The sequence below is a fragment of the Pleurodeles waltl genome, chromosome 9, assembly GCF_031143425.1.
Source record: "Pleurodeles waltl isolate 20211129_DDA chromosome 9, aPleWal1.hap1.20221129, whole genome shotgun sequence".
In the NCBI taxonomy this organism is placed as follows: domain Eukaryota; kingdom Metazoa; phylum Chordata; class Amphibia; order Caudata; family Salamandridae; genus Pleurodeles; species Pleurodeles waltl.
In genome coordinates this window covers 1147418523-1147444944 of record NC_090448.1, presented here as the reverse complement: position 1 = coordinate 1147444944, position 26422 = coordinate 1147418523, and the positions used below count along the sequence as shown (strand labels likewise).

The 26422-nt window shown below is 44.7% G+C and overlaps 1 protein-coding gene across 1 annotated transcript in view; it reads left to right on the top strand.

The window, feature by feature from the left end:
• The window catches only part of DCAF5 (DDB1 and CUL4 associated factor 5), a 231457-nt gene extending 205244 nt beyond the window's left edge, over window positions 1-26213 (top strand). Inside the window, exons 7-9 of the mRNA XM_069208970.1 lie at window positions 773-839; window positions 17768-17895; window positions 23698-26213. Of these exons, the coding sequence (XP_069065071.1) occupies window positions 773-839; window positions 17768-17895; window positions 23698-25524 (2022 nt within the window). The 3' untranslated portion in view covers window positions 25525-26213. The remainder of the gene's footprint in view (window positions 1-772; window positions 840-17767; window positions 17896-23697) is intronic.
• The last annotated feature ends 209 nt before the right edge of the window (window positions 26214-26422 follow it).

The window sequence follows — 26422 nt, the reverse complement described above, 5'->3', positions numbered from 1 at the left end:
GATAAAAGAGAAAATGGCGGACACAGCTTTGTAAGGAAAGCAGCTTTGCGGTAAATGGCTTCTGTTTCTCATCCCAAAGTAAACTACCCATACGGTAGTGACTTAATATGCCAAGACGGGGGTGGGGCATTCACAAATGCTGTTTACATACCTTGTATGAATGCTGCTTGCCATGTTATAGCCAGGCTTATGGTTTTGCCACTGCTGCAGAAAAACTTGCAGAAAATGACTGCTTTCTCCAAACTGCTTATAGGTGATAAAGAATTTAATGTAACAAGCAGCTTGATGACTGTATTGATCAGACGTAAAATAGCCCCTCATGCATTCTAATGGACCGAGAAGAGGGAATTATACACTAAACTATCAATAACACGAGGGAAGGGGGAAATACTCCTCTGGGTGCAGCAACGCCCACCGCTACACTTTAAGTAATTGCTAACTACACATTTTATACATAGCTGCACTGTCATGCCAGACTTAAAAACACAAACAAACATGTATTCTACAGTTTTGCTAGTAAAGACACAAAGTGGTGCTCAGTAAGTGTCTCGTATTGTTCTGAACTTTATTTTTCAGATATTGTTTGTATCAATTTTTATATTCCATCCTTTCTTAAGCATCATCAGCAAAGTAGACATAAGATCAAGCCAGACATTTTTCTGTCAGGTCACATTACATACAAAGAGTAGGAGTGCATTTTAGTTGTTCGTTTAGTGCATGTCAGTTGGTAAAGTTTTCAGTTAATAAGCATTTGCATGTTTTGTTTTAACAGTACGTCCTCTCTGGCTCGGATGACTTCAATCTCTACATGTGGAAGATCCCCACGAATCCGGAAGCAGGTGAGTGTATCTGCCTGACATTGGGTGATTGCAAGCCTTGGGGTGCATGCACAATCTCTAGGAATATGCAGACCGTGCAGCAAAGAGCCTCCCTTTTTCGCTCTTCCACTAACTTGTCTTGTGTGACGTTGACTTCATGGAATGTAGATCAACCCAACAGACAATTTTACTTTTCATTGGGAGAAAACTTGTCAAGTTTGTTTCAGCTTCTGGTTATCCAGAGATGTTTTGGTAGTGACTAACATAAGCCCGTGCCAGGTTTTTAGGATATTCACATACGATACATTTACATAGAGTGAATCTAAATAGAACACATTTACATAGCCAGTGGGTAGCCTGAAAATGGGGGCGGGATCCAATCCATACTGGAGTTACCTGGGACACCCCTTGCTGCAGTTCATAAACTCTCTCCATCTTCAGAAAGTGTTTCACACTCAGGAATAGATGTATCCCTTGCTGCTGGCGTTTTGCAAACATTTGGGCTGTAGATCAGCAGAAGGTTGTAATGGATTTACCTTGTAGAGACCTGTGAATCGATTTGGGGTCTCAGTGTACTTGGTAAAATTGAGCATGGAAATAGTGTGGTCAAACCACTGTTGAGTCTCAGCTACCAAAGGGAAAATGAATTTATATCTATAACATATAAAGTCTGATGTCCAAGACATACAGGAATTGGTCAGTTCTCTTCATGTCCCTGCCTACTTCAGCCCACTCCATCACCTCTTACTCTAGCCAAGTCTCTTGCCTTATATAGTCGTGTGTTGAAATAATTTCCCAGCTGAGTCCCAGGTGTTGAGCTGCCAAGTCTCTTGCACTGATGGGCGACGTGCACCCTATGGCTGATTTCAGCAGTTTTGGAGTTCTGATTTTAGCAGATCTCCTAGTAACTTCTGACACTGATGACCCAGAGTTTTTGCTGGGTTCTTTGTATTTAGATGGTTTTACAAGACAAGTTGACTGGAAAAACATTTTTGTTTCTGCAATGCTACCAAGTTTCCCAGCTCCATGCGTGATGTGCTGCTACAGTCCACATGATTTTTCTTTGAATTCTGGACTTGTTTAGTCCAATATAAAACTGTACTACAAATCCCAGAATTCAAAGAATAAACCTGGACTGGAGAAGCACATCAGACATGGACCTGGTACCTGTTTTGGATCCTTTCCATTCAGTGGTAATCCCTCATTTCCCCTCAGAACCCTATTGTATGAGGGCTAGTACTTGGTTGCCTTCTGTGGTGACTGGGGATGTAAGCTGGCTTTTGAACTCAACTTGGAAAAGTCCAAGGAAAGAAGAAATACAAGAACAATGTGATACTAGGTTGAGTCTTCACAAGAAACATAGGCATAGTCTCTCCCAGAAATGTGCGTCGGGTGGTATGACAGAGGACGCAGTAGTCGCAATGCCTACGCTCCTCTTGTTCGAATGCCTTAAGAAGCTTCCTGAGTTTAAGGCGGTTCAGTTTCGCTGTTAAGGCGGGATATAGACCATTCAGACATTTTGGTCCTTTAACTCTGTGATCTGTCTTCTTGTTTCTTACTTTTGTGTCAGGTTTTGGTGTCTTTGTGTGATTTTGTGTTATTTGATGGTCTCATGGCTCTGGCTGCTGAATAGTGAGTAGCTGCTTTCTGAAGATACCCCGACCGTTGTTAAAGTAACCTTTGTGCAATGTAAGTAGGCTCTTGAACTTAATTCTTCCTTCCACTGTGACCGAGTGGTGGTATTTCATTATCAGCATTAATTGGACAAGTATTTTTACTTTTAGGCAAAGGCTACTTCTTGAATCTGAAGTCATTGAAGTTCAGATATAAGGCATTTTGGAGGCCGGTGTGAACAATGTTGATAAAGCCAACTGAGCCATCTCTACCTATGTAGTATATTCTGTATGATGGACTGTCTGAAGGAATGGTAGGATCTTTGCGAGCATGGTGGGTTCAAAATTGATGCTTCACTTCTTTGGGATTCATAGAAAAAGTTGAAGTAAAAAATATGCCTCGGTTGTTTGAGTGGGAGTTGCATCCAGGCTCATTGCCTTTGGCTAATTGTTGCCAGTGATAAGATCAATGTTTTAGAGTTGTTCAAGCAACAGAATATTTCTCTTATCCCAAAGAATATGTGAGTCAAGTGTTTGTGATATTATTTTGGTCTCCTCATCTGTCTGGCAGATGCTGGCTGAATGGTTTGTGGAGTCTGCGTACCACAATGACTAACCGGTAATGCTCCTGGTCTGAGACCGTACTCTTCGCACCTGTGCTATAGTAGCTTCTGTCACGTTCCTGTGAAATCAAGAAGACATTTTAAGAAGACAATCTCATTATTTTACACTTTCTGTTCCTATTAATCTTTGCACGCACTTTCCAGAGCATATCTCGAATTTGACTATAATCCCCTTTGCAATTAGTGCACTCAAACCTTTGCTTCTGGCTTGGTCTGTCCACACATCCAGTGCTTCATACTTTGCAAACTGCTCCCAAGAGTCCTTTGGTTGGAGGAAGCCTAATGATGCGTGATGTTACAAGGGCAGGTTCCCTGCTATGTATGGGCATTCTTGTACTTTTTGGAAGAAGCCTAATGATGCGTGATGTTACAAGGGCAGGTTATCTGCTATGGATGGGCATTCTTGTACTTTTTGGAAGAAGCCTAATGATGCGTGATGTTACGAGGGCAGGTTATCTGCTGTGGATGGGCATTCTTGTACTTTTTGGAAGAAGCCTAATGATGCGTGATGTTACGAGGGCAGGTTATCTGCTGTGGATGGGCATTCTTGTACTTTTAAGACAGGTAAACTCCTTTGGCTGCACATGTCAATCTTTTTCTTGTAGGAGAGTGTAAGTTATCACCAGCCAGACAGCCATCTCTGTCTGGGAGGCTGACGTCTTTATGTAAACACCACAAAACTCCTGAAAGAATTGTTTTTGAAATGTTTTCAAAAATACATTGGATGATTGGTGAAATAGAATAAGAGATAATAGTAAGAGTAATAGTAACTCAATACTGGGTTTCTAATTTTTTTTTAAATATATATTGATGTAAGTGTACAGTCTTTGAAAGCCAATAATGTATACAAATAAAAATCAGTAGCAGTTAAATTGTTTTTCCATTAGAAAAATCACAAATATTATCTTAGTTAAATACAGGTTCCTTGTATGGTCACACGGATATTTGCTACACAGCAAGGTCATACAGTATTACCATGAGTGTTTCCGAAAATACACCTTGCATTATTGAGAACAACCACTCAACTTAATCCCAAAGAGGCTATGTCTAGAGTACATGTGGTATATTTATCTAAGGATTAAAGGTTAATGTGTGTGTATGTGTATGTGTGTGTGTGTGTGTGTGTGTGTGTGTATGGGGGTGGGGGAGACAATGTTCCAGTCTCCCATTGGATCAAAACCATGTATTTGACTTCATTTCAAGGTAGGGGCATTGAGTAGATTTAAGCTCTGTATCATGTCCCACCAAGGCCTGCTTCTTCAGACAGACCTAAGTGCATGAGGATTTCTATAGCCCTGCACAGCCAAGGTTTGACAACAGCTACAGACTCCTGCTTATTATAGAAATGGTAGCACTGCAATAGCACTTAGTGAAGGTAAACTTGTGTGGTGTGCACTGGCACCCGAGACAAAGCTGGGAACGCACATGATACCAGCCACCAATGGAACTGTGCCTAGGGGTGCCATGGTACCCAAGAGTGATGGATCATGAAGGAGCCGGTAAAATGTTATCAGTAGGAACAATGGGGTGTGTGGCAGGGGGTAATGAGGATGCACACAATACCTGCAAAAGACATTAGAAGGGGTTGGTTTGCATACAAAAACAGGCGGCAGTGATACAGTTGTGCCTGGGGGTGCACATGGTGCCAGAGATTAATGGAGGTGGGGGATGCACACTATGCCGAAGACTGGGAAAGCTATTCACACCATACCACCAACTGGACTGTGCCAAGGGCTCACCAGGCAGCCAAGGCTGGCGGAGCTAAGGGATCAGTTTTAAACATCATGCTGGAGACTGGCATAGCTGTTTACACTGTACCCACCAGTGAACTATGCCAGAAGTTCATATGGTACCTGAGGTTAGGGGGGACCAGAGATCAGTGCTGGACACCTGTAGTAAAGTGCCCCCTTTTGATATGGTCACCCCCACTTTCTGCCAGTACTTGAGGCAATTTTGACTTAAAGTGCACTGTGTTCCCTCTAACCAGGTCCCCAGTGCCATATCTCTTTCCCTAAAACTCTGCAGTTGTTCCCCAGTTGGTAATGCCTCTGGCTCCCCTATAAGTCCCTAGTAAATGGTGCCCCTGGTACCTAGGGCATGGGTACCAAAAAGGGTCCCCAAGGGGCTGCAGCATGTAGTGTACCACCCTCAGGGACCCCTCACCTAGCACAGGCAGACTGCCATTGCAGTCTGCGTCTCTTGATGCAGCTAAAAGTGAAACACGTTGTGGCACACAACTGTGTGCCATGTCCTCTAAACACTGCATGCAATATATGTAGGTCACCCCCACAGCAAGCCTTACAGCCGCCAGGGTGCATTACGCTACAAGTGAGGACATATCTGCATGAGCAGACATGCTCCTGCTGTGTATTTGTCGATTCTTAGACATAGCGAGTGAACAGGGGAGCCATTTTATATACATATTCTGGACAGCCACTATGAGGTCCCCAGCTACATGATGGTTTCACTGAAAACTGGGATGTTTGCTCTGAAACATTTCATATTAATTAAGACTCACTGATGCCAGTAATGGATTTATTAATACAAGCACCCACAGGGCACCTTAGAGGTGCCCCCTGAAAGCCCTACCAACTACCCGTGTGGGGACTGACTAGTATTAGCCAGCCTGCCACCACCAGACAGGAGTCTGACATCCTAGGGTGAGAGCCTTTGCTCTTGGGCGGTCAACAACAAAGCCTGCCCTGGGAGAGGTATTTACATACCCCACCCAACAGGATGACCTGTGAATCTCTATGAAGACCCCTGCATTGGAATGGAGGCCCACCGCCCCTGGTATGCAGATCTGGCTTCACTCCCAGGAGAGATTGGTCCCGTAAGTTGCTGTCCTCTACCTGAATCTAGTACTTGTTTTTCTCTCCATAGGATAACATTGCAGCTTTTCAGAAATTGCACTTTCGACTTTTCAAAACTATAAAGAATTTTCTTGCAAAACTTACTTTCCTAATTGTATGATTCTGGTGCCAAAAGATATATAAAGATGCATGCTATTTTTGTAAATTGGCGTGGATCTCCATCTTGTCGTGTGTCTCATTTGTTGACTGCGTGTATATTTGCAAGTGTCTCGCACTCCTCTCCGATAAGCCTAAGGCTTCTCGACCAGACTACCTCCTAAGAGAGCATCTTGGGATTGCTAGAGCAAGCCCCTGTCCACTTTGCATGAAAAATCTCATTTTGATATATCATATAAAGAGACAGATTCCTATAACATCATGCCAGGGTCTGGTAGAGCTGTGACAGAGCTATTTACATTGTGCCCACCACAGGACTGTGCCAAGGTTTCACATGGTACTCTGTTGGCGGGGCCCAGGGATAAGTGCTAAAACCATACTGGAGCCTGGCAGAGCTGTGGCGGACCACTGAATAGTGCTTGAGGGCTTGCTTGATAGACTGGAGGTGATGTCATCGTCAAACTGTGATAGATTTTGATATATGCCACAATTATATTGATGATGATTGATATATGCACCATTTTGATAAATGTCACATGGCATGTTAGGCCTCCCTGGCAGAGGCAGCGAGTTGAATTGTGCCCACGCCTCCCTCCCAGCAGCCAAGCATGTCGCCTCCCCAGCACAGAATCATTGAGGATCCGTATTGATTTTGTAAGCATTGAAACCTCTGTCCGCCCACAAAACGCCCACGTTGTCAGAACCCTTCTGGGAAAAATGATAATTGTTCTTTTTGTGAAGCAAGCAGTCTACAGCTGATATCACATTCGCTTATTCTGTTCTTGCGCACACACAATAATGCGAAACTCAGTCCCACAATCATCTGCACTTTTAACAAGCACAGCTCCTGCAGTCATTGTTCACAGACCGGATGGAGGTGACGCCTCCTGAGGGATGCAGGGTTGCCATGGCAGCCGCGGCATCTGCATTGGTGGTTGTGTTCTGTATATTGCTGTTCCTGCTGTTAGTAGTTTGCTGTAGGTCTCATTAGTTAAGACTGGTAGAGATTAGGAACGAAGACCGTGTGCCAAGCATGGGTGGAAGTCTACATCTCCCATAGTAAAGCTGAGCATCACCTCTGGAAGGGCACTTCGGTCTAGTGATGCTTGTGGGCATCAGGGCCTCTGTCAAAATACCTGGTGTTATGTACGTTAATTTTATTGGGGATATATATGTAGCTAGAACCTGGCCCTGGGGAAGCAGAGGAGTATTTGGGACAGGACCAGGAATACAAGTTCGGTGTGGGTACTGTTGCATCAGGGATTCAAAGACGCACATCCATGGACACAGGAGTACTTTGTATTGTATCTGTAGTGATACAGAGTTCCAGAAGGTATTCCTTGACCCTACGGGGCGGGCAGGACTTATCGTCTCAGTGGGTCCCACAGTGTGCCAACACGTGTGTGTGCCAACACGTGTGTGTCTGAGAGCAGCCTGCAGGACATGGGTCATCGACTCTTTTTTTTTTTTTTTTTTTTCCCTCTCTCCAGCAAGGCCCATCTTCAAATTACATGTAGCCATCCCTTTTGTCGTAATCGTGTCCAGGCGACAGAGTACAACTTCTTGCTCACAGCTTGTCTAAAGACTCGAAAGACCACCCGGGGGTCGGGGTGGGCAGAGATGCTCCTTGCATGCCACTTTTCAAGGTGGCAGTAGATAAATAGCGATTTGCACGTTTTTTAACATTCTCATGCTCTGCATTTATTCAAGAAGTGTAGATCTGATTGTGCTGTAGGGATGTAGTGTATAGTGTGTGTGATAATAATTCTGCCCATTTATGTAACATGCACTACAAATTTAATTGCAGTTTGCCGCTTAATAAGTTTTTAGTACTTATTAGTGAAACTCATAAAGTGGAACATGTTATATACGATGGTTTCCAGCTGGCGCCTAACACAAAGCTGTTTTGCCATGAGTTACATAGGGACCTCTGCAGCAAACTCATTAACCCAAAGAGCTATTTTATGTGGAAATCCGTGACCCTACGGTTTGCGTGCAGTGCTCTTCAACAAGCACATTAACCTATTAAACAAGTATTTATGATAATGTAACTCAGTGAACAGAGATTATATGCAGATTCCCCTCAGCACGTGCATTAACCACCTGAGCTGGTTTTTTAAAAAGGTTTTACACCCTGGCACTTGCCGCTTACGTTGAATCCCTATTCGGCCCTCAGCGTCTTAACCCATCAGGGGCCCTATTACGTATAGGACACATTTTCCCTGTTTTGTGCCACAGTGCACCTTAAAACAGGCGCACCGTGCGGAACCAAGTAAAGCGCACCCTAACCGGGTGAATGCACCACCCCGGGGGGACCTCAAACCTGTGCTGCCCATTAAAATGAAATACAGAGCGGCTTCTTTATAACTGCTTCGTGTGTAACTGAAGGTGGCACCCGCCTGCACTTTAAAGAGGGGAGAGAGATTCCCTTACAGGCAGGTGCAGTAAGTGACTGCAACTCCCCCCGCAAGGTGATGTCTGGGGGTCCATGGGACCCCCTTTCTATCCTACAGAGGGCTGCTATCAGGTGGCGCACTGCCAGTGCCTTCTTTGCCTCTGCGCCCGCGTCAATAATACGGCGCGGGTGCAGAAGTAAAGGGGTTCCCTCATTTGCATGGGGCCACACCCCCATGCAAATGAGAGAACGCCCGCTGATGATAGCTCTGGAGCAACAGGTGAACCAGCGCCATCTGTGTTACAGACGGGGCGTCTGCGGCCCCTTCTGGAATACCAAAGTGCCCTGGGGTCACGCATAGTGGCCGCAAACACCCGTTCGCCCCCGGGGCACTCTTATTATACGGCCCTAGGACTTTTCCCTGTTTTGGACCAACCCTGCATCAAATTGTTGGGTCCCCTCAGCAGTACTTTAAACAGAAATATAGATGTGCTGGTACTCACTATGTAGAGTACCTGTTTACTCCTGATAAGTGCTGGTACTCTCCCATTAAATGTATGGCAGCGGTGCTGAGAAATGCAGGTACTCTTCTGTTCAAAATAAGGAGTTGCGGGTACTCGGTACCGGACAGTACAGACCCGTCTAAAGCACTGCTCCGGAGTAAACTACTTACATTTCCATCAGTGAGGGTGAGGGAAGGTTGTGAACAGAGGGTGGCTGCCACATGGGGATCGGGTTAAGGCAGTGGTGAGTCCATCTGTGGGGCTGGATGTTTCTTGCCCCAGCCCTGGCATGCCGGCAGCATTGCTGGCCCCTCAGATTGTTCGAATGAGTCCACAGCAAACATGGCCTCCCGGGAAGAGGACGTTCTCTGTCCTGCACCTTGGTTTGTGGAACTAGAAGCTGCTGCTTAATTTGTAAAGTACCAGTGCTCAAGGTCCTTCTCAGAAGCCCATAGCTGGCACTGCCAAATGTCAGGATTGCAGAGCACCAAGGCTTGCTTAGTCTTATTTCCATCTCTTGCCTCTTTCTTCCACCCCAGACACTCCCTGCCGCTTTATCTCACTCTTGCATGTTCTTTTACCCTCGGGTTCCTCCCCTTTGCACGGTATTTCCATCTTTCTCTCCTTCCTTCTTTCCTCCTTTTGTGATTTTCTCTCTCTTGCTCTGGGTCAAAGTCTAATGCGGAAAAATAAGCACCGCTCCCCAAGAATCAGTGCCAGGCGGGCCCACCTGCAGCCACCGGCTCAAATTGAGCACTGTTAGAAACTATTACTGTAAACCCCTCATGCTGCGCCCAGCTTTTCCTGACACAGTCCCTCCTTCTGCCCATGTCCCTTCTGATACTACAGTAACAAGAGGCTCAAGTGAGTACTATTCAGTTGGGTAACAGTAAGTAAAAGTGGCACAAATAAATAATGTGAACAAATAATTTGCCAACGGTGCACCATCCTAAACAAGTTTAAAAAAACTCAAATTCATAGTATCAATCCATTTTAAATCTTCTCTTTATTCCTCTTTTTCTTTTTGAAATAGACACAGATTCATAGCAGAAACAGCCAACGCGTTTTGTCCATACAAGACTTCTTCAGGGCCTTTAATTCAATTCCTATAAGTAAGCCATATCCAGGAAATATTTGTTATTGTAAGCAAAGCGTCAAATGCACTCAATATTAGAACCTTTTCTCATGCTGACAACAGCCTGGCATCCAATCTACGTTACCCACATAAACCGGAAACGAAGAAAGAACTCTCCTTTTGTATGGATGAAACGCGTTGGCTGTTTCTGCTATGAACATGTGCCTATTTCAAAAAGAAAAAGAAGAATAAAGAGAAGATTTAAAATGGATTGATACTATGAATTGGACTTTTTTTAACTTGCTTAGGGTGGTGCACCGTTGGCAATTTTTTTTGTTTACAGTTACTCCGAAGATTGCACCTTGGCAGCAGGTGTTGGAACGAGTGCACACATTAGCAACTTGTTGATTTCTATTGAATGTCTAGTATATGTTAGGTGATAGGAGTTAGGTGCATGGAAATATAGCCTGCTGCCTTGTGTTTATATAATACAAATAAATAATGTGTTTTGTCTTCGGTTCTGTGCAGATGGTGTTCTTCTCCTTCCTTCTACCGTATTTCTCCTTTTCCTTCTTCCTTTTTCTTTGTCTCCCTCCTACTACTTCTTATTACTTCTTACTACTTCTTCCTTTTTCTTGTTCCTACTACTATGATTTTTTTTCTTCTTTCTCCTTCCTTCCCCACCTTTGTTTTTTTTTTGTCCTCCTTCTCCTCTTCCTCTTCCCCTTCTTCCTTTTCTCGTCTTCTTGTTCCCCTCCTTCTCTTCTTGTTCTTCTCGTCCTCCTCCTCTTCTTCTCGCTCCTCCTCTTCTTCTCGCTCCTCCTCCTTTTCTTCTCGTCCTCCTCCTCTTCTTTTCCTCCTCCTTCTCCTACTCTTCTCCTCCGTCTCCTCCTCTTCTTTTCCTCCTCCTTCTCCTACTCTTCTCCTCCGTCTCCTCCTCTTCTTCTCCTCTTCCTCTTCTTCTCGTCGTCTTCTCGTCGTCTTCTCCTCGTCTTCTCCACTTCTTCTCCTCCTCTTCTTCTCATCTTTTTCTGCTCCTCTTCTTCTCATCTTCTTCTCCTTCTCCTCTTTGTCTCATCTTCTCCTCGTCCTCTTCGTCTCATCTTCTCCTCGTCCTCCTCTTCTCCTCCTCCTTATCTTCTTCTTCGCCTCCTCCCCCCAGACCCTCCTTCTCCCTCCCAGTGTTACACAGTTTATTTGTAAGTAGAGATATATTCTGTAGGATCTCTGCCCCCTCTTTGAAATGAAGACCTCTGACACCTGCAAAAGACAGACTGACTACTTGAGACAGCCAGATTGCCTTTTACCAGTGCACTGCCCCTAGGGCAGATGCACTGTGGTGGTTGCGTTGAGGGAGCATATTCTTTGAAATAGGGTGCCTTCAGTTGTAGGTGTGGCACAGGCTTGGACAGTGCCCCCTTCCATAATTTGCTCCCAGGGTTGTCCGTGTGCTTTACAGCAGGGATGCTATGCTTTGGTTCAGGAGAGACAGATCTAAGCCAGCCTTTGGGTATAACCATTCACTCGTGTAAATCGCTTCCATTTACCCTTGCTGAATGCAGATTACTTGTGTGTGGGCGCCCTTAAAACCTGCAGTGAATCTAGCTCCTCTGGACCTCCAGTAGAGTTGCTCCTTGAGTGCTCATGCTGATACACTCCTTCAACAATAAAAAATATTAAGTCATTCAGTGAGCTGACGTTTCATGTTAGGGGTCACACAAAGGCCTTCTATTATAATAATTATAGCGTTGATAAAAAAAATCATTAGGATTATTATTATGAAGTTTCCTCCGAAAGTGTCCAGATATAATAAGCTTGCAATCCAGATCTAGTGGGAGCAATGCAAGCTTCTTCCACACTTCTACGAACACACTGCGAAGCTCACATCAGCAACATGCAGGGTCTCTGACCACACTGCCAGGCTCACATCAGCACCACGTAGGGTCTCCGAACACACTGCCAGCCTCACATTAGCACCACGTAGGGTCTCCGACCACACTGCCAGCCTCAAATCAGCAACACGTAGGGTCTCCGACCACACTGCCAACCTTACATCAACAATACGTAGGGTCTCCGACCACACTTGCCAACCTTACATCCGCAACACGTAGGGTCTCCGACCACACTGCCAGGCTCACATCAGCAACACATAGGGTCTCCGAACACACTGCCAGCCTCACATTAGCACCACGTAGGGTCTCCGACCACACTGCCAGCCTCAAATCAGCAACACGTAGGGTCTCCGAACACACTGCCAGCCTCACATCACCGACACGTTGGATCTCCGAACACAATCAGCAACACGTAGGGTCTCCGAACACACTGCCAGGCTTACATCAGCACCACGTAGGGTCTCAGAATACACTGCCAGGCTCACATCAGCAACACGTAGGGTCTCCGAACACACTGCCAGGCTCATATCAGCAACACGTAGGATCTCAGAACACACTGCCAACCTCACATCAGCAACACGTAGGATCTCAGAACACACTGCCAGCCTTACGACAGCAACACATAGGGTCTCCCAACCTTACATCAACAAACACATAGGTTAAAGTATACCAGTGGAGAGGGGAATGGAACGAGAGAAGCAGAGACGCTGGATGTTGTCACGTTGCCTGGCTGTGCAGCTGGGCTTGATGTGCACCGCAAGTGCGTTGCCATCGAAAGCTAGGAGGAGACATTCCGCGTGTCCTTCAATAACCTGGATTCTAATATTGTATGTGATAAGCCTTCAGACAACCTCTGGGTTTCTCACTCTTTGGAATGAAACTCTATATTTGTTCTCAGCTGAAAAACAATGGAAGTCAATACGGCAGCTGTGAGCAACACCATGAACAACTGCACGTGGTTTACTCAAGAGAGCTACTGTCAGCAGCATGTGATAACACTCTGTGGACTTTTACTGTATTCAGTGTTACAGATTGATAACCCAAATATTACAGCATTCATCACTATCATCTAGTTAACGGATGCACATAGCAATCATCTACTTTTTCCAATGAATACTTCAATACCAGATTTAGTCTTCGGATGATAAAGAGCCTTGGTGGACATGTTTCCACCAACTCAGTGTAGGAGCAGGGTAATTCCATTTAAGTTCTAATCCAAATGGATGACTCCTTATGGAAATATATAAGAAATAAACACAAAGACCATAACCCTATGAGTTTCTAATCCTATAGGTGTTTTCTTGTGAACATTACAGATAAGTCTTTATCCTTAAACAGGTGTTGTATGAGAATATTACTTCTTTCAAATATGGTCTTTTCATCACTTCTCAGAAGACGTTACAGCGATGTCTTTTGAAAACGTCTCGGAAGAACAGGCTACAAGTATTCTAAGTTCCAAACATCAGGCACAACTGCAGCAGCAATGTATCACAATTGCAGAAAGTTCTTCTTAGTTTCATTCAGTTGTTTAGTGTAGCATATCAATCTGAGGTAAGAGGCTTCTGTTTAAGTGGTGCCCACACACTGAAAATGCCTCCCTATCTTCTGATCCTGAAAGCATGCATGTTTGGAAGATGAGGATGATGCGGGCATGGAAACAGATCAAAATATTGCTCCTACTCTGAGGGAGCAGCATCAGAATCTGTTCCCTGAAGGCAGGAGCAATGATAATTGCTGCTGCATGTGGGGAGCCGACTGGTGCTGTGTGGCCTTTGGGCTCCCCTGGGTGCCCCCAACAAATATATGGTGGGTCCCTGGGTGCACACAGACGGACCCACCTTTAACAAAAAAAATAGGGCCCTGGGAGATTGGGATCCTGAGACTGATAGCATCCTGAGAGGGCGACCTTGTGGCCCACATCCCCTTAAAAAAAATACACCGCCCTTGGGGATGGGGTTCCCAGGGCTTAACAAAACAGAGGGAGCGAGTGCATGGACCCCATCTCCTCTTTATTAACAAGGCTCAGGGTGGGGGGGTACACAACCCCCCCCCCCCCCCCCCCCCCCCCCACCTCTATAAAATATATATGGCTCTGGCAATGGGATGCCCAGGGGTGTAATAGGCTCAAGGAGGAGGGCCACGTGATTCGCATCAGTTTAAAAAAAAAAATATATATATATATATATATATATATATATTTATTTATTTATTTATTGATAGATAGATAGATAGATATGCGTTTGTCCTGAAAAGTAGAAAAGGTGGTATTTTAGAAGAGTTCCCAAAAACTGTGAACCCATCGGGTGGGAAAATCACACTGAAAGCAATTTATCCAGTAGAAGGAATAACAACAGAGTGCCTGGTTACTGTTGTATTCGCTCCTCAGCTGTTTCCAGTTGTGCGGTACTCAGTATTCTGATCAAAGCTAGGTGGATGTGAGAAGTAGACTATTGTGTCTAACAGATGGAGCTACCCGAAAATAGATAAAAATTGTTCTTGTTTCCATTGCCCTACATGGAGTGATCAGATGTTATATTGTTTGAAAATTGACGCTTTTTGTTTGTAAAGCTTTTTGCTTTTTTATAGCACTGCGCCCTCAGAACAATAGCATTGAGCCTCGTGATAGTTTATCTCTTGACTAATAAAAAACATATTAATATTGTGAACAATTTATGCAGCTGTATGAATTTTATTTTACTTAATTTCTTTTGTGTTGTGGGCTACAAATTACAGTGGCAACAGTTTGTATAATGCAACAATTTGCTGTTGTGTTTTTTAAATACCTTTCTCTCCCCACCCCACTCCTGAGTGAACCACTGTTTTTTGATACGTTAGGATGACCCTGATTCATACTTAGGGTTATAGGGTCCATCCCGCTGGTTGTATGTTTCCATTGAGAGCACTGAGGCAAGTACCAAGAGACAGACTGCCAAACACAGCTTAGCCTTGGCAACAAGAAGCTTGCAGCTACTTAGGGGTGACGGTCACACATCTAGAGAAGAGATGGCGTGCAGTGAATCCAAAATGACTAATGCAAGACATTATGTCCATGGACTTCTGTACGACTCTGCTGTTGTCTTTGCAGGAAGAATATCGCTAGACAAAACGATAGTGCCACTCAGATCCCTCTAGTTATTCCAAAGTAGTATGTTCTGAATCCCACATGCCTACTTTGAACAATTGAGATCAGCCATGATCAGCCACATAGACTCCGATGCGGACAAGAAAAAGATATAGGGCCTGATTTAAAGTTTGGCAGACGCGTTATTCCGTCCCAAACGTGACGGATATCCCGTCCACCATACGACGATCTCCATAGGCTGTAATAAACACGTAATACGGCAGACATTCCTGACGGAGTCACCCCCTCCACTAAACTCTAAATCCGACCCATAGTATCTAAATGGAGACTCTGCACAGCATATAACAAGAAGAAGGCGTGTGAGTACCAGATCTGGCCCCTTATTATTAAGCAGCGCAGTTGCACTGTGCGGCGGGATGATCTGAAGACTGGAATAGTATAGACAAAGACTCACTAGGAATCTACTGACAAATGATGAGAAGACGGCTCGTCTGACAATTATTAAAAAGAAGGATAGACACTCGCTTATGAGTACGATGTCGCAGGTCCGGAGAATGTTCGAATAAGATGAGGGCAAGATGTTGATGTTCATGCAGCAGATCCCACTGGCGATACTCTCAGAATTTAGAGAGAAAATTGGGCATTGCTAGATGGAGAATGGGGTATGTGAAACAGTAAGCGGCCCAGATGACCTGGACGTTGGGGTCCCTAGAAAAGGCAGTCATGGTTTTCCAACAAGAACAATTTATGAAACTGCACCATATGCAGAATTGTGCATCGTTTAAGGAATACCTAGAGAACCCCAGTTCAGCGCATTCATTATAGAGAGGATCATCAGGGTGACCAAGGCAGAGATGTAATAACTAGACTCGACACAGCTGTCCCCGTGCATACCACCAAAGCCAAACTAAAATCCCAATGGGAAACGGACTGCGGAAAGCAACAAACAGTTAAAATGTGAAAGGAAGCCCTAACTCTCGTCCCTCGAGAGTTCAGCAATAGAAGGTTTAGGCTCATACAAATTAACTTCCTGCTTAGGGCATGCATCACTCCAGCCATGTAAGAAACTGGAAGCTACCCCTTATCACTTGACATGGGGTTATCCAAAGCTTATCAATTACTGGAAAATCATTATGGACCAGTGATCTCCAAACTATTTAATGCCGCGCCCCCCCAGGTTGAAAAATAAAAATCATTGCCCCCGCACCCCCCCCCCCAGGATTTTTCACAATTATATTTTAAAGCTGCCAATGTTTGAATATGTCCAGTCTTATTTAAACATTGCAGTTAAGTACTGTTACCTTCTTAAAAATGCAATAACATGTTTTTGCTCAAAATAAAGCCCTGTTATCTTTATGATGCTTCTTTTGGTCACAGCCTGGTACCCCCCCCCCCCCACCCCCGGGATCACTTGAGGCCCCCCTAGGGCCCCCCCCAGTTTGAAGACCCGTGTTATAAACTGATATAAAGAACACATCCGCAGAGAACTTAAATTATAGCAACAGACATGCCTCTTGAGTATGGATGCTAGTTGCTCTAAAAATAAAATAAATGTATTCACTTTACACTCCTCCCTGCCGAAAGACGCAGAACAGCTCACCGGATGAACCTAAATGTACCAAGATTAGAAGATCTTACTAAAGGTACGAAGAAATGTAGACTACCTTAGAAAATGATGATGAAACGAACAAGGACATATAAGTTACCAGAGGACCTAGATACATGGGGCACATAAGTTAGAGATCTTGTGTACTTTCTAGACACAGCCTAACCTAGGAGGGGGGTGAAACACATTTTTAGTCTAACACTGAACTGCACAAATAACGTTTTAAACATTGATTTCTGTATTACTCAAGGAAATGCATAGTGAACTGTGTGTTCTTCTGTGAGCGGAATTACATATGACACCAGTTGTGTATGTTCATAAAATGTTGTTCATAAAAAAGGAAAAAGCAAATAAAATATGTTTTTCCCAGGACCGATCCCCATATTAACTGCACAGAGCTTTAAGTGAGACAATCTTTGATGTTCAGACCGTGCCCTGCCTCACCCTGGTATCCTTCACATGAGCCATTCTCTGCCCCGGCTAGACAAGCATATGCGTGCATGTCATTCATCTGGCTTAGTAGTTACTCCTGATTTTGCCAACACAACAGGTGTCATGAAGCCACCACTCTGGTGTCTTGGAGCCAGTCTTTCCAGGCCGGGTCAAGATGCCAACCCTTTGTGGCTGGAACAAGTGTAGCTCAAGTTTGTAAAGCTAGATCCTTCTCGGGTGGAGGCACTGGAGTCCGAGAACAACAGACTTTTTCCTGTAGTTTCCCAGCCATGCAGTATTAGTGTCTCTTTGGAGACCGGACTTTCCTGAAATGTAGTTGAGAGGTCTTGTGTGCTGATCTCACAGACGCCTGTGCAAACCTACCCACTTACACAATGTCACGGTACACCCTATAAAACACTTAAATTAATAGTAGATTCTGAAAGTTTTTGCCAGAAATTTTTGTGCAACATTGATGTCTACCTTTTTCTTGGCAGTAAGTGGGACAGTCACCATTCCATAAGGTAGAGCCTGTGCATTGTTCCACTTTATCCTTAAGTAGCCAGAATGTTTAAGAAGTAATGTTATCTGTATGGAATGTGGCCTGCCTGCCTTAGGGGCCATGTTACTAAAGGGCTACTTTCCCTCCGAATCGTCTGTAAACTGTGTTGGTGCCTAAAGTGTATATCTTGTCCCTCTTCCTCTGTCTCCACACTGATGGATATCTTTATCCTGTTTTGCTGCTTTGCTTCTCTACAGGTGGAGCTGGACGGGTGGTGAATGGAGCCTTTTTAGTGCTCAAGGGTCATCGGTCGATTGTCAACCAGGTGCGCTTCAACCCCCAGAACTACATGATCTGCTCATCAGGTGTCGAGAAGGTGATCAAGGTAAATTTTTGAAGTCCACGTGGTCCAGAATGGTTGAGGCCCAAGAGAGTGGTGGTGAAATTTAAACACACTTGGACCTCACTGTAGATGGCTCAGCACAGGCCACTTGAAAAATAGTAGTCATTAATCCAGTATGTCTGGGTCAACTGAAGTTCCCTGGTCACTAGAAGATAATGTTTGACATCTCTGTCCTTTTCTTCTTAGCAGTTTAGTTTGTTTTGTTTTTATTAGAACCACTTTCCTTGTGGCTATAGTATGCATGTATGTATTTTTGTGTGGTGCTAACCTTGCCAAAAAGCAGTAGAGAGCTGAACTATGACAAAGGGAATGATGCACGCAACAAGTCATTTGAGAGATAGCTAGTTTCAGGGAATAGAAGTGGGCTGTTACTGACTCATAATGTTGTGCCTCAGAAGAGGTGCATTTTCAACTTTTCCCTAAATTGGAGCAGCGTTGATGGATGCAAGGATGCTGTTAGAGATCCTGGGTGCACACTCAGAAAAGGACTGTTGACTTGTCTTTTCTTTCTTACATCACTTTGTCCCCCGTCTGATCGCATCTTGACTATGGGTGGGCTGAGAGCTACCCGCGATGGTGAGCCTGTCCGTCTGTTAGGGGAGGGTGCGGGTGGTGATGGCTTTGGAATTCTGCGCTGGTTTTGAAGGCAAGGCAAGGGAGTGACATTCAGTCAGGAAGGGGAAGATGTTATAATATTTCCTGAGGCACTGGGTGAAATGTGCCAGGCTGTGTAGGATGCCCTAATGGAGCCAGTGTTGAGTCCGATAGGCCATGGAGCAGGGTATTTCCATCTCTCACATTTCTAGATGTGAGAGCATGAATAAACACTTGAAAAGCAGTTCTAGAGTCGTTTTCTTGTAGAAACGGTTTCACTTTCTTTATCAGAGAGAACTGGTACCAGGCCATCTTGGTTTTTTTTTTTGGCGCTGTGTTCATTGAGTTGAAGGTTAGTGTCTAGGGTGAATCTAAGTAACTAGACAATCAGTGAAATTTTGGGTTTGTAGGTTCATATAATTGAGCCAATTTGTACTATTTCTTGCTTGTTGTTCCTGGACAACAACAGCGATTCTGCCTTGGGGACGTTCAGGTAGGTGCTGCACAGCCAGTTCTGGATGAGATGCAGGTTGTATTCCAGGCATTTTGAGCGAAGGAGGCTCTCTAGTAGAGTTTGTGCATTCCTGGCATCTTGGTGAATTTTAATGCTGTATCTGTGAGTAGAGCCCCGGCGTGCTCTGTGCAGAGATTGGAAGGATGAAACCCTTGGGCACTCTGCAGGTGATAGGGATCTTCAGGAACATGCCTGTGTGAATAAACTGGTGTCACCCACCTGCGTCAGACCAAAGGCATCCTTACCTTCAGGAAACTTCTCAAGACCTGGCTGCTCGAGCAGTAGCAGCACATCAAGCTTTATGTTGTCAAAGGAAAAGTCTTTGAAGGATTGGAATATTTTGTGTTCTCGTCTGAGTTTGCTTTGACTTGTTGGTTGGAAGTTGAGGTGGGATGGCGAGATGGTCAGTCTAGTTCATGGCTATGTATGTTTTGCATTGAATAGTTAGCGATGTTGAGAGGGTGAGGTCTTGGATGTGGCCTTTGGAGTGTGTTGGTTGGATGCTGTGCTGTACCACGTTGAGTGTGTTAAGGCTGAGAAGGATATCTTGTTTTTTTTAACTTGCATTGTATGGGGAGGTGGAAGTCACCCAGGAGGGTAGTGTAGTCTCTTAAGGCCTTGTTCTGTCCATGAGGCCTGTGCATAGTGAAAGGTTGCAGCCTTAGTTGCACAGAGTGGGATGCGAAGACCTGTATGGATGTGTTTCACCTAGATGCCTTGGGTGCAGGGCCAGTAGGACTTAAAGGTGACACCAAGGTCTCCAACCTTACTAGCACAGTCCACATACTGGATTCTGTTCTCTATGGCAATAGGGGCATCTAGTGCATATGGTTCAAACCCTATTTCCGTGTTTAAGAACGGGCCAAGCTATTGGTTATGAGGTCTGTGATGTTTGGAGTGTGCAGTATTGCAGCTTTCTCCCTTAATAAGCATGTATTGTGACACCTGTTTGATAGCTTGATGGTGTGTGGCTTTTAGTGGGATGTTTAATAGGTTGGGTGGGTCTGTGTTGTGAGAAATTGTGGTCTAGGTGTTACTTTCTTAAGTTTGCCTGGTGAATCGTCATACTGCGGATTAAAACAAAAATGTGGTTGGTCTTAAAGGTGATATATCCACAACAATCAAACCTATTAAAATACAGAGAAAAAACACAAATTAATTAAATGATTCCAAAGGACATGCAACTACATTCATAAGGGTTCACAACCTTTTACAGACATGTGTGCACCTTTATGAACATACAAGATTTTGTGTGTCTGGCTTGAGAAGTGTGATTGGGTCCAAATTTCATTCTTTGAGATTGTCACTTTACCTTTACATTAGGGATTGTGTGAGTAATTTGATATTGTGATTTATGGTCAGGCAATGTTTTAAATTAGACTATCTTTGTCTCGGGTTGTGTTTTTTTTGCTCTTGACATTTTGATTAGTTGCTGCGCCTCTGATTTTGTCAGGGGGCACCTTTCGGACAACTTGGGGTAGGTGGCCTGCTGCTGTAGTCTGTGCGCGTCTGTGTACAGCCGAGCATTGTGATGCTTGCGTTGCTTTTTCCCATTACGAAAAGGGCTCTCTCCTGTGGGGTCTTTGACACTCTCTGATGCCTACAGTCACAAACGTGGCATCTTCCACTACATTCCTACCGACCCTTTACAGCCTGTGACTTTTGGGTATCTTTTAACACATTCTTCTGCTTTGACTCTTTTGATCTACAGGGAGTGCAGAATTATTAGGCAAATGAGTATTTTGACCACATCATCCTCTTTATGCATGTTGTCTTACTCCAAGCTGTATAGGCTCGAAAGCCTACTACCAATTAAGCATATTAGGTGATGTGCATCTCTGTAATGAGAAGGGGTGTGGTCTAATGACATCAACACCCTATATCAGGTGTGCATAATTATTAGGCAACTTCCTTTCCTTTGGCAAAATGGGTCAAAAGAAGGACTTGACAGGCTCAGAAAAGTCAAAAATAGTGAGATATCTTGCAGAGGGATGCAGCACTCTTAAAATTGCAAAGCTTCTGAAGCGTGATCATCGAACAATCAAGCGTTTCATTCAAAATAGTCAACAGGGTCGCAAGAAGCGTGTGCAAAAACCAAGGCGCAAAATAACTGCCCATGAACTGAGAAAAGTCAAGCGTGCAGCTGCCACGATGCCACTTGCCACCAGTTTGGCCATATTTCAGAGCTGCAACATCACTGGAGTGCCCAAAAGCACAAGGAGTGCAATACTCAGAGACATGGCCAAGGTAAGAAAGGCTGAAAGACGACCACCACTGAACAAGACACACAAGCTGAAACGTCAAGACTGGGCCAAGAAATATCTCAAGACTGATTTTTCTAAGGTTTTATGGACTGATGAAATGAGAGTGAGTCTTGATGGGCCAGATGGATGGGCCCGTGGCTACATTGGTAAAGGGCAGAGAGCTCCAGTCCGACTCAGACGCCAGCAAGGTGGAGTTGGAGTACTGGTTTGGGCTGGTATCATCAAAGATGAGCTTGTGGGGCCTTTTCGGGTTGAGGATGGAGTCAAGCTCAACTCCCAGTCCTACTGCCAGTTCCTGGAAGACACCTTCTTCAAGCAGTGGTACAGGAAGAAGTCTGCATCCTTCAAGAAAAACATGATTCTCATGCAGGACAATGCTCCATCACACGCGTCCAAGTACTCCACAGCGTGGCTGGCAAGAAAGGGTATAAAAGAAGGAAATCTAATGACATGGCCTCCTTGTTCACCTGATCTGAACCCCATTGAGAACCTGTGGTCCATCATCAAATGTGAGATTTACAAGGAGGGAAAACAGTACACCTCTCTGAACAGTGTCTGGGAGGCTGTGGTTGCTGCTGCACGCAATGTTGATGGTGAACAGATCAAAACACTGACAGAATCCATGGATGGCAGGCTTTTGAGTGTCCTTGCAAAGAAAGGTGGCTATATTGGTCACTGATTTGTTTTTGTTTTGTTTTTGAATGTCAGAAATGTATATTTGTGAAGGTTGAGATGTTATATTGGTTTCACTGGTAATAATAAATAATTGAAATGGGTATATATATTTTTTTGTTAAGTTGCCTAATAATTATGCACAGTAATAGTCACCTGCACACACAGATATCCCCCTAACATAGCTAAAACTAAAAACTACTTCCAAAAATATTCAGCTTTGATATTAATGAGTTTTTTGGGTTCATTGAGAACATGGTTGTTGTTCAATAATAAAATTAATCCTCAAAAATACAACTTGCCTAATAATTCTGCACTCCCTGTATATTGCAGTGCTTAATTTGTGCTTGTTGTTTCCGGTGCGGAACACCAGCACTTATTTTTGAGGGCCGGTACTTATTCTTCTGCTTCAAACATTTACTGCGAACAAAAGACACATATGGAAAAGACAGAGGAAGAGAAAAATGAAAAAGAGTCACAAAGGGAGAAAGCAGACAGCTGCGAGAGTGAACTGAAGGAGCAGAAAGTGGCTGTAAATTGCTTAAAAAGGCCTGAGTGCTCGCACATTCAATTGCATCAGCCGCGTGTTTCAGAGGAGAGCTTTGGGCACCGGCATGTTTTTATTTACAAATTAATCACTGCTCTATTGCAGTTACCTCCCCACTGCCACCCTCTTTTTCACTCTCGTTGCCAAGGCCAAATATGACTTCTCTTGCTTCTGGTCACCTGTAGGTTACAGGTGAAGTGAGGTGTGGTTGTCAAGTGAGCTTGTTTCTATCCCTGTAAAGTTGCGGGAACCTCATGAGGTGGGCAGAATGCCTGAATATTTCCCTTTTTGTGTTTTTTGTCCTATCGTTGTTCTTTCTGCTGGGCTTCCTGGACCGATTCTTCTGAGAGTTCTGTTTCCAGAAAGATCTCTGGGTTCTTCCATCACTGAACTCAGCACAGATTAATATAGTTTCTCCTTGCTAGCAGGCTCGTTGTCAGACACCCCTACTGGTGGCTGTTTTGTAGGCCTGGGGTGACAAATTCTCATCTCCGAAAAAGAGGAAGGTTCAGTTGCTTTAGCAGGCCGTCTGGGTGTCTATTGTCCAGTCTGTCGATGAGAAGGCTCAGCCGAAAACCTCCTTGCTGGAGGTCATTCAGTTTCCCCCAAGTAGTCCGACCAGTTATGGTTTTCTCGTGGTGGTTCAGGGAACACAAGATGTTTTAAGGAAGGTCATCCCTCATTTTTCCTGTCTCTCAGGTGAATTTGAAGATGCTGGACAGGCTTGGGACAGGTGCATTGATTCCCTTCTACATAATGCAAGCTCCTTTCCATGATCTTTTTCCTCAGCTGTGCATCCCATCTACATGGTGATGTCTCACTGGGGACGCTTATGTAGGAAATAGGGTCGCAAAGGTAGGTAAACAGGGGGGCAAAATAAGTAGTTGTCTCGTGTATTAGTATGGCCATGGGCAGTGCCACTGAAAGACTCAACACTTTCAGCTAAGTGTCCCAGGGGAGCGATAAACATTATGTGGCAGTGTTTGAAGCTACCTGTACACAACATATGCTGTATGTTGCGTTAACTTGTTGCCAGTCCGGGTAGTAGGACCATTAACAATTCATTGCGTCTCATTTTACTGAGTGCATCCGTGCAATGTTGAAATAGATACATACTGCAAAAAATGTTTTCTCCTTAATATCCCTCAACGTTATTAAAAGCCTTCATCATTTTCTTATCTGCTTTATTGTAGATATGGAGCCCTTATAAGCAGCCCGACTGCACTGGAGACCTCGACGGGAGGCGGGAAGACGACTCTCGTTGCCTATATACACATGAAGAGTACATCGGCCTAGTTCTGAACAGTGGGCGTGGCCTGTCTCATGACTATGCCAACGAGTCGATCCAGGAGGATCCCCGCATGATGGCCTTCTTTGACTCGCTGGTGCGCCGTGAGATTGAGGGCTGGAGCTCTGATTCGGACAGTGATAGCACCTTCCTGCAGCTTCACACTGGGGTCAGCGAGCGCTCCGGCTACAGCGATTCAGAGTCCTCTGCCTCATTGCCCCACTCCCCACTACCAGCGGCCGAAGAAGTCGATGAAACTGGCTTGAATTTGGGGACTCAATTGTCAAGAGACTTAGCAGCAGCAAATAAAGAGTTAACTTTGCGACAGCAGAGGTTGGCCAATTTTAGACGGCATAAAGATAAGCGCCTTGAGACCCGCACCAACGACAGTGATTCCTACGACGAAGCTTGTGAGACTGAGATGGAAGCAGACCTCTTCCCACGGCCTAGGTCGCCAAGCCCTGAGGATACCAGGTCGAGTAGCTCTAGCAGTACCAGCAGCAGCAGTAGTAGCAGCAGCAGCTCTAGCAGTACTAGTGAGGATGAGGAAGATCTCAATGCCCGGCGGACTAAGATGCGGCAACGCAATGCAATGCGACGTCGCCAGAAACCTCAGAAGGAGGAGAAGGTGAACGCCAATGCTGGAAATGCAATTGCTTACATTGGTGAAGACACATGCGACTATCCTCAGATCAAAGTGGATGATCTGTCTTCTTCTCCAATGTCCTCACCAGAAAGGGCTTCGACCGAGGTAGAGGTTGTAAGAGCTAAATCTGCCCCTCGTCCAAACATTGAATCTGTCGAAAGAAAGATCTACAAAGCCTACAAGTGGCTTCAGCATTCCTGCATCACCTTCTCAGCGAGTAAAAGTGGGGAGGCTTCAGGTGGACCTCGAGAGGATGAGGAGGGAAATCCAGGAACTAGCGGTAAAAAAGGAATAGAACCTTCTGTAAGGGAAGGGCATCCTTTGGGTTCGGCAGGCCACCAGATTACCAAAGACATCCATCCTGACCACAGATGCAAGGAATCTGTGACTAGATGTGGCTCTAGTAATTCATCCAATCTGTGCAGTGAGAGTGAGGGGAAGCCGCGACTAGAGGCTGACGAAAGCTCTTCTCAAGACACCAACACTAGTACATTTGAGCCTAATCAGGAGGCGAAAATGCTCAATGGGACGTCCATTGGTAAGCAGTCAAATGTCAGCCCAGGGGAGCAATGCAGTCTGACTACAGGACTAGCCGAACAGAGGAGCCACCAGAATTGTCACCAGTCGACAAGCCAGCTCTCATCTGAAATTCCAAAGAACTCCTTACCCAGCACAAACAGCCACGCATCGACAAGTTTCCCCAAAATGCAGACTGATGCCCCCGAATGCATGGCTCTTGGGATCACCTGTGTAAAGCACAACAATGGACAGCACCCCCTCCCTTCTTTTCACAACAGCAATGGACAGAGCAGTAGTGAATTGGAAGAAGAGGTCACCAGCACACAAGCACATTCAAACAAAGACAGTGGCAGCCTGGATGAGACCGTCAGCCCCTCTCTCAGAGACTGTTGTGTGCCTGAGTTGGACTTGAGTACAAGTAGTATCAGCACCGGAGGAGAAATCGCATCTTTGCACTCGGTAGACAGCGAGGATCCCCAACCCTGCGGAGCACTAAAAAGGCACAGAGACGAGCTGGAAGACTCTGACTCTGAGAACTCCTCCCCAGAAAAGAAATTAAGAACATGATAAACAAATCCATGTCTTAGAACTCTACCAAAATAAGTATTAAAACTTGTAGAGCCTGGGTGAGAACTTGCTTGTTTCAGATGCTCCTGTATGGACTGGAGTGAGATGCTGTTTTTACACCGCAGACATAGCCCCCCCAAACAGAACCTTGGTATTTCAGGGCAGGCTCCATCCTCCTTCAACATCTGATTGTCTGTGATCATATGAGCCATTCTGTTTGGATATTTTCCGAAGATGATGATGGTGCTGGTCGGCTTAGCAACCATGACATTTGTTGTATAAAAATCCAGCAAACTCCATGGTTACAACACCAGAGTATAGTGAAGCCACACAAGGTTCTGTTCAAGTAACCTTTGTTGAAATAGTTAACTTGTTTGAACGAGTGTGCTCTTTTAGCCACTTAAGTGGCTGTTTTTTTTTTATGCAAAAACAATATTTTCCGCTTTGAAGATTTTTGCACCCCGTTTCCAGCGGGCTTTGCTGTTTTGTGTTAAACACCTTTTCGGAAATTAAATTTCTGATAAGGTTTGTTGGGTTTTTGATCGACAAATGCCGAAAAAATGTACCATTCCTCCTTTTCAAAGAATCTGAGGTTTTGGTTTGCTGTGATTTCATGAACCTACAGCCCTGATTGTGTACTGTTGATGATCCAATAAGTACATTTGAAATTAAAAAAAAATGTACACCTATTAACTTGTTGGATTTAATTTCACGACTTATCTTGTACTTTAGGTGAAAAAAAGAAGCAAAGGATAATATGAGAACTATAAATGAGCAGCAACCTGTAACTCCAAGGGGACTTAGGTAGTGATAATAATTGTAAAATACAGTGTGACCCCAATCAGGAAATGTGTTTTTAAAACTGGCCTTGCTCAGTTTGTTTCTGAGAGACCGGGGG